Source organism: Trachypithecus francoisi, unplaced genomic scaffold (assembly GCF_009764315.1).
Source record: "Trachypithecus francoisi isolate TF-2019V2 unplaced genomic scaffold, Tfra_2.0 Lachesis_group12, whole genome shotgun sequence".
NCBI lineage: Eukaryota > Metazoa > Chordata > Mammalia > Primates > Cercopithecidae > Trachypithecus > Trachypithecus francoisi.
The window spans coordinates 10,777,481-10,786,419 of NW_022681457.1; the positions used below are offsets into that span (position 1 = coordinate 10,777,481).

Here is an 8,939-nt window from a genome sequence, read left to right on the forward strand (position 1 = left end):
GCCATCCTGAGCAGGAATACCACTGCCATACCAACGTGTCCATTATTCTAGAGGGAGAGATATAGGGCAGTGCCACTCAGGCCACCAGGAGCAGCCTCCAGGTCCCCACCCCACTTTAGATTGGAAATCTGACTCCAAAGAGGGGTTGTGACTGCTCTACCCCCACAGAACAAAGAGGTGGACCCAATCCTCAAACAGGAGGGCTGGTGAGCTAGATGGACCTACTGCTGTAGTCCGGGAGGCTGTATAAGGACCCGGGGCCTGGGCAGGGGAGCCAATCTCCCAGAGACACGTGGCAAATGCAGCGTCCTGGGGCTTTTGTGAGACACAGAAACTGCTTTTCCAACTTTATTTAGAAAAACAAATCCAGGTCCCAGTGCCCCCTGTACCCTCCCCGACCCCAGCCATAATTTAAATAACTTAGAGACAGAGTTGGAGGGAGGGGACAGGAGAGGTTGGGGTCACGGCGGAAGGAGGAAGAGAGCCCACTACAGCCGCCGCAGCGCCCGCTTCTTGTCCGTCTTTTTCTTGGCCGCTAGCTTCTTATCGCGCTCGCCAGCATGCTTCTTGGCCATGGGACCCTCAGCCCCTCCCGGGCCCCCTGGGGCCCCAGGGTCGGTAGAGGAGGCTGCAGTGCCACTGGCCAGGGCCCGACCAGCTTCGGCCCTGCCACTGGGCCCGCCAGCGCCCCCGTGGATCTCCGTGAGCAGCCGGGCCCGAGCCGCATACTCCTCGTAGTTCTCCAAGAGCAGGCGGCCCGCCTCCTCGTTGAGTGCAGACTCGGGGTTAGGGTGGATCAGCAGGCACTTGATGGTCTGTGGGAAGAGGCCCAGGGTCACGGAGGGTCGGGCAACCTACAGGGACCCCCAGGCCCCCACAAGAGGGTGGCCTCCGCTCTGGCTGTTCCTTCTGCTCCCAACTCAGCTGCAGATCCAGGCCCTACCTATGCTACGCTGCATCCTCCCTCATCCTTGCTCCCTGTCTCCCTCAGAGCCCACTTTCCTGTGACCTGCCTACAGTTCATGTTCCCAAAAGGACACGATACCATAGACCCAGTGGTTTGAAATGTCCCGAGTCCTCGGTGGAACCCCTCTCAGGAGTCCATTACTTGCCTGAGCCCCAGACTTGAGTCCTATCATGGTTTTGAATTTGCCTCCGTGCAGTTCAGCATGACCTCAGAGGCCCTCTGGTTCAATGAGGCCTGGAGTCTGGACAGAGGGAAAAGACTTCCCCAGGGCCTCAGGATGTGAGGAACTCACACCTGTGTGTTGGACTCTAAAGCTCCCCATCTTTCCAGATCCAGCATAAATCCTGACCTCTCACGGTCTTTTATCAGAAATCCCAAGTTCACAGCCTAAGACTCTAGATGGGTTGGACCATACACAAGAGGGCAAGACACGAGGACTGGTGGCCTGAGGTGCATTTCAAGGGTGGTCCAGAGATTCCTCTTAACACCCTTCATCAGCCCGTCCTGAGGGGTAAATTGGAGTGCAGAGGTGTGACCGGCAGCCCCTGCTGTATCCTCTGAAGTGGGTCTGGGCAAATTGGCTACAGCAGTTTGCTCTCTGTGGCCACTATGACACACACACAGTACCTGCCTCAGCAGATGCTCAGCGGATATCACTGATGGTGACCAGGATACAGGTTCCCACCCTGTTTCTCATCACTGCACCCACACTGCAGGTCTAGCTGCCCTTCTTGCGGCTCTCTTGCTGGCTGAGCCCCTGACAGGCCCAGATGTCGACCTAGCAGCAAGTAGGCCTGGAGCTCAGTGCCAGTGTTCCCAGCAGCCTCCAATGACACCCCAGGGGAAGGGAGGCGATGCACATGGGAGGGAAAGGTTTGGGGTCTGTTTACCTTGGAGCTCAATCCTCTCCCTGTGCATGGTAGGAAACCCCAATTCCCCACCCTCTCTGCCAGGTACCCCAGGGACTCATTAGAAATTTGGTTAATTTTTTTTCAGCTTGTGGGAAGGGTGGGGAGGCAGCAGGCTGTAAGCAGCCTGTGGAGACCTTGGAGCACCAGCCTAGACCAGGATGCCTCTACCTCGGCAACACTGCAGCCAGGTCATTCCGTGTTATGGAGCCATCTTGTGCACTGCAGGATTTGGGCAGCACCCTTGGCCTCCACCCACTAGATGCCAGCAGCACCCCCGAGTTGTGACAACCTTTTTGGTCTCCTGACTGCATAATACTCCTTGCGGGGCACAATCACCTCTGGCTGAGAAACACTGGTTTATGGACCCTATCGCTATTAAAAAACCACTGAACTGATACTTTGGAACAGTGAGTTGTACGACATGTAAACTCAGCTTTAGCTTCTAATGAGACCCCATCTCTGCAAACCATATAAATATAAAATATAAAAACTAAGTATGATGGTGCATGCCTGTAATACCAGCCATTCAGGAAGCTGAGGCAGGAAGATCACCTGAGCCCAAGAAAGAATTCAAGGCTACAGTGAGCTATGATTGCGCCACTGCACTCCAGCCTGGGCAACAAAGAGCCTGTATCTAAAAAGGAAGGAAGGGAGGGAGGGAGGGAGGGAGGGAGGGAGGAAGGAAGGAAGGAAGGAAGGAAGGGAAGGAAGGAAAGAAAAGCTTCTAACTAGACCCTTGACTCTCACTGTTGCCCAGGCTGGAGTGTGGTGGCGCAATCTTGGCTCACTGCAATCTCCGCCTCCCAGGCTCAAGCAATTCTCCTGCCTCAGCCTCCCGAGTAGCTGGGACTACAGGCGCCCGCCACCTCGCCTGGCTAAATTTTGTATTTTTAGTAGAGACGGGGTTTCACCATGTTGGCCAGGCTGGTCTTGAACTCCTGACCTCAAGTGATCCACTGCACCTGGCCTACCCTATCCTTGTTTTTAAAAAGAAAGAGGCTGAGCATGGTGGCTCACGCCTGTAATCCCAGCACTTTGGGAGGCCGAGGCGGGCGGATCACAAGGTCAGGAGATTGAGACCATGGTGAAGCCCCGTCTCTACTAAAAATACAAAAAAAAAAAAAAAAAAAAACAACTAGCCGGGCGCGGTGGCGGGCGCCTGTAGTCCCAGCTACTTGGGAGGCTGAGGCAGGAGAATGGCAGGAACCTGGGAGGCAGAGCTTGCAGTGAGCCAAGATCACGCCACTGCACTCCAGCCAGGGGGACAGAGCGAGACTCTGTCTCAAAAAAAAAATAAAAATAAATAAAAAGAGAGAGAAGAGAAAAACCATCCTACAATACAAACTCCACCACTCGTTGCATAGCAAGGTGCCCTTGGGCACTTCTCAACAGTACTTGGTGTCCTGGGTCTGGCACTGTCCATCTTTCCAGGAAAGCTAGCAACCTGGATTTTTATGTGGAAACCTTCAACCACTCCAGAGTGGATTCAGAAAAACTCAACAAAGCGCTATGGCTGAGACACCAGTGGACCTCCAGAGTCAGGAGGCAGGAGGCAGGAGGCCCAGCCCCAGCCCAGAACTCACCAGCAGTACGTGTCGGATGCCCAGCTCAGCTGTCCAGTCCCTCTTGAGCACGTTGACGCAGATCTCGCCATTGGCGCCCACATTTGGGTGGAAGATCTTGGTCAGGAAGTAGCCCTTGGGTGGGGAGGCAGGGAAGTCCTTCCCCAGCAGGAGTTTCATGCGGAACAGACCTCCAGCATATGGGGTCCCCTCTGGAGTGGAGGGAGGGGCATAGGGTCAGGGCACTCAGGACTCCCAAGGCACCTCAACACCCCAAAGTCCAGTCTCCACAGTCCGGCTGTAATGCAGGTGGATGCCCTGCCAGCTCTGTCATCAGACTGGAGGATTCTTTTTTTCTTTTTTTTGAAATAGGGTCTCTTGTGTCACCCAGGCTGGACTGCAGTGGCACAATCTCAGTTCATTGCTGCCTGCAATTCCTGAGCTCAGGTGTTCCTCCCATCTCAGCCTGCCAAGTAGCTGGGACTACAGCCTCCAGGCCTGGTGGGTCTCACTATGTTGCCCAAGCTGGTCTTGCACTCCTAGGCTCAAGCAATTTGTTCCCCTCAGCCTCCCAAAGTGCTGGGATTACAGGCGGGAATGACTACACTCAGTCAGGCTGTAGAATTCTTAAGAGCAAGAGGCTGGGCGTGGTGGCTCATGCCTGTAATCCCAGCACTTTGGGAGGCTGAGGCAGGCAGATCAACTGAGGTCAGGAGATCAAGACCAGCCTGATCAACATGGAGAAACCCTGCCTCTACTAAAAATAGAAAATTAGTCAGGCATGGTGGTGCATGCCTGTAATCCCAGCTACTCGGAAGGCTGAGGCAGAAGAATCCCTTGAAACCGGGAGGCAGAGGTTGCAATCAGCCGAGATCGCACCATTGCACTCCAGCATGGGCAACAAGAGCAAAACTATGTTTGAAAAAAAAAAAGCCAAGCGCGGTGGCTCACGCCTGTAATCCTAGCACTTTGGGAGGCTGAGGTGGGCAGATCACAAGGTCAGGAGTTCGAAACCAGCCTGGCCAACATGGTGAAATCCTGTCTCTACTAAAGACACAAACAATTAGCTGGGCGTGGTGGTGCACACCTGTAATCCCAGCTACTCAGGAGGCTGAGGCAGGAGAATTGCTTGAACCCAGGAGGCGGAGGTTGCAGTGAGCAGAGATTGCGCATGGCACTCCAGCCTGGGTGACAGAGCAAGACTCTGTTACGAGGGGAAAAAAAAAACCAAAACAAAAAACAACAAGAAAGGCTGGGTTCCTAGGGGGCCACAGGACCTCCCCCAGAACCTCACAGATGATGCCCAACTTGCAGCCCCCACCTGTGTCACTATCGAGCTCGTCTGCACTCCCCTGGATACCCTTTCTCAGCCCAAGTGACCACTCCAGTCACAGGCCGTTCCCAGGTGGCAGGGACCCGAGTACGCACTTACTTTCCTATAAGATGCCTTTCAGATCAAGGATCCAACTGTCTGTCAACTCCACAGTCTCCCACCTCAGTCAACGCTTCTCCCGCTCACCCACTTGCATGGGTCAAAATACTGTCCCTCCGCTGGCCCATCAGCAGTCTGAGCATGGCCCACTAGGTCCTCCCCTGAATCTCATCCCATTTCCAAGGCTGGCTTCCTGGCTGGCCTCTGAGTTCTTCCCCTTTCCAGGCCGGCTCTCCTCACTATAGTCAGATAGGAACTTTGGAGGGATCTGTCACACCCCTGCTTTAAACCTTCCACCAGCTTCCTCTACAAACTCCTTGCAGGGGCCTAGAAGCCCTAAAAGACCTCGGCAGCTTCACCATCAACTTTCTTCATGTATTTTTACCATGCACCCAGCTCCACCTGCTCCAGGGCCTTCCTGGGAGCCTTCCCATTCTCATGATCCCATGCCCCCTGCAGCAAGGCATGAAGGGCCCTCAACTGTCACCACTTTCAGGTCTGCCCTGACCACCTACCACCATTACCACAGCGGACTAGACTGTTCCTTCACACTTCACAGGCTCTGCTCAAATCCCGACTTTGTAGGCATTCTGGTGATAACAGAGATGTAGCTTGCATGAAACAGTATTCTAAATCACTCCGCAAAGCATGTGGGTATTTATGACCTGTCTCTCCACCATCTGCATCTCCTTGGTTCCTCAGCCCTGACACTCACAGCAGGATGGAGTTTGAGATCATTTGGCCCACCCTCCCAGGCCCTTGCTGACACCATCCCCACCACCTGGAACTCTCTTGCCATTCCTACTTAATTCCTACCCACTCTCAGGTCCAGGGAAGCCATGTCTGAAAGCCTTGCTTCAAATCTAGAGTACTGTTCCATACAGGTATTTCTCAACTCTTACGGGAAACAAGTACATAATCGTCGTTTGTGGCGTCCTGCCCGGTCCACGACTGCATCCCCAGCACCTGACACAAGACCAGCCCGTAACAGGTACTTCCCTGTGGGGCGATGGAGGATCTAAGCAGCAGCCCCTTCCCTCTTTCCTTCCAAACTCACCCGGGCCCTCGATGGTGACCTGGAGGTCGGTGAGGTCCTCCTCGTTGGGAAAGACCTTGATACCATCGGGTGGGTCTGCGGTCAGTGTCGTCACCTCCTTGTACACCAGGCGGATGATATGCGGGGGCAGGTTCTCCACGTTGGAGTTCTGGGCACGGATGGGAGAGCAGGGTGAGCGGGTGTTAAGAGCTGGGCTTCCCTCAGGGCCTATAGATGCGGAGACTGCCCAAGTCCTGACACAGTGGCCCCCGGCTGTCAATCACCCTTGAACTCCCAGACCCTCACCCAGAATGCTTCAGGTCACCAGCCCAGGCAGAGTTTCCAACAGAAATGGGGGCGGGTTCCCGCGGGGGGGCTTGCACATAACTCCACCCACCCCAGAAACCCCCAAAGCCCGCTCCTAATCCTGCTTGGGCTCCCGTGGTTCCACGTAGGCCAGAGATCTACTCTCTCCCCCTTATCCACTAATTTTTGGTTAGAGCATCCTTGAAACCCCGGCTCAGGTCTGGAGATGGCGGCGGGGCGTCCTTGCTCCTGGTAACACCCATGGGCGGGCCGCAAAGCGCCCGGAGCCCTCGCCGCCAGGAAGACTGGGGGCCGCCAGAGCTCCTGCTCTGCCTGCAGGAAGGCCCTCGGGCCCATCCCGGGTCAGGGACCCCCAGGCTGGCCCTCAAATCCCTCAAGGCCGCCCATCGTGAGGCCCCTGAGGCTCCATCTCCTCCCTCAGGGACACCCCCGACCACCCTCCTGGGCCTCACCGTCCGCGCTTACCATGGCTGCGGCCGGCCGGGGGCGGGTCCCCCCGGCCCCCTTCCTGCGTTCTTCGGTCCGCCGGCCGGGGCGGGGGGCCCAACTGCTGCCGCTGCGGCCCTGGAGAGGCCCCGGCGGCCCCGCTCCGCTCCCCGCTGCCTCCGACGTCCGCCGCAAACAGCCTTCACCAATCCGCCGCCCCGGTGCCCGGCAGCACTGAGCCAACCGCGCGCGCACCACCGCCTCTTTATAGCCGCCCGCAGGCCACGCCCTCCGCGGCCCCTCAGTCCCCGAGCTTCAACCGTGACGTCAGCGCGCACGTTCCTTGGTGTTCGACGCGCTCGCTCCCTTCCCCGCAAACTGTGGTCAGAAGCTAGAGAAGTGGCGGAGAGGGCTGGGTAGCGGGCCGGCCAATGGGGGCCCGCGGGGGTCGGGGAGGGTTCTCAAAGAACGGAGAGGCTGAAAAGGGGAAGTAGAGAGGAAGGGGACGGGGAAGGCGACGCGGCCGCTGATTGGGCCGTTTGAATGAGACGCCGCCACGGCCCGGCCTACGCGCGCGCGCGCGCGCCCTGACCCCGAGGAAGTCGCGCACGCGACTAACGGTCTTCCTGGAGGCTGGAGCGTGGCGAGAAGAGGCGGGACTCGGGGGTTTTAAACGCGTGATGGAAGGCGCTGGGGCCAATAGGGATGCGCCTTCGTGACTGGTGGGTCACGAGACTCTCATGGGCCAATGGCTGACAGATCGGTCAGAGGGCGGGCAGGAATGGATAGCGACCAATACAGACCCAGTTTCGTGCAGATCAAACCGCTCCCAGCCAACGAAATCCGCTGATTTTTTATACATGCAAATGAGGTGTGCGCAGCAGCCCGCGCCCCCTCCTCTGAACCATGGTGGAGGTGGGCGCTGAAACTCCGGCTACATTTTTCTACGAGGCGCCATTTTGTGCTGGAAATGGTCTTGGGCCCACGTCCTGTATTGCGAGGGCTCAAAGATCAGTCAGAATGACCTTGAAGGCTTGGACAGCCTTGCCCTCCGTGTGTGACTCCGACCCCTGCCAGGCTTCATCGAAGACCCCAGCCTCAGTTTCCTTATGTGACAGATGGGCACTGGGTTCCTTTGTGATGCCAGGGAAAGAAGTCAGAGAGTCCCAAGACGTTTATTCAGGGTATGGTTCTGCCTGTGCCTGACCCATGGCCTCCAGCCACACCCACCTTCTCTGGGACTCAGTTTCCCTCTCTAGGAAATGGACACATAGCTGCCTGGAAAGGGGACCGTCTCCAGCCCTCAGTGTCGGTAAAAACGTTACGCGGTTGCCTGAGAACGGTGGCCAGAGCTCCCTGAGCAGGCCTTTTGGAGGTGCTTAGAGAGGAGGAGGGAATGCTGAAGTTGCCTCCCTTTGCTAATCTGTACAGTGCGGTTGCAGTGCCTTCTCGGTGTCTCTGCCGGTCTGTGCGTCCACAGCTCTTCTTAGTTTCTTGGGCTTTTCAGCTGTGGATGAGAGCATTAACATCTGGGCCTCATTTGGCCACAGGTACCTGAAAAGACCCTGGCTACCAGCTTCCCCTCATGGGGCCTCAGTTTCTGAAGAAGGAATAAGGAAGGTGTGAAAGAAATCTACATGGCCAAGGCCAGGCGTGGTAGCTCACGCCTGTAATCCCAGCACTTTGGGAGGCTGAGGCTGGCGGATCACTTGAGGTCAGGAGTTGGAGACCAGCCTGGCCAACATGGTGAAACCCCATCTGTACTGAAAATACAAAAATTAGCCAGGTGTGTTGATGCAGCCCTGTAATCCCAGCTGCTTGTGAGACTGAAATGGAAGAATCAGTTAAAAGCCGGGAGGTGGAGGTTGCAGTGAGCTGAGATCTTGCCACTGCACCCCAGCCTGGGCAACAGAGCAAGACCCTGCCTCAAAAAACAAAACAAAGCAAAACAAAACAAAAAACCTTCATGGTCGGATACAGTGACTCACGCCCGTAATCCCAGCACTTTGGGAGGCCAAGGTAGGTGGATCACTTGAGCCCAGGAGTTTGAGATCAGCCTGGGCAACGTAGTGAGAGACCTCTGCCAATATGTATAAAACAAAAAACAAAACCCAAAAAACCCCAAAACAACAGAAAAAACAGCTACAGCATAAAAAGTCATCATCATAACTAGTTTGTGGAGAAATGGCGGCTACAGGTGATCCCTTCCTGCTCCCTCACTCCAGGTCCAATCTATACCAGTTCCTGTTGATGTCATCTACTGAATCTCATCACTTCC

The 8,939-nt window shown here is 56.0% G+C and overlaps 1 protein-coding gene across 1 annotated transcript; it reads right to left on the reverse strand.

Annotated features, from left to right (window-relative positions):
* Positions 1 to 335: 335 nt before the first annotated feature.
* On the reverse strand, positions 336 to 7,265 carry UBE2S (ubiquitin conjugating enzyme E2 S). The gene is made up of 4 exons (XM_033224473.1): positions 6,701 to 7,265; positions 5,930 to 6,077; positions 3,462 to 3,652; positions 336 to 815 (listed from the first exon to the last, which is right to left on the reverse strand). Exons 1-4 carry the CDS (start codon positions 6,701 to 6,703, stop codon positions 489 to 491), a joined length of 669 nt encoding a protein of 222 aa, XP_033080364.1. The 5' UTR covers positions 6,704 to 7,265; the 3' UTR covers positions 336 to 488.
* Between the last annotated feature and the right edge of the window lie 1,674 nt (positions 7,266 to 8,939).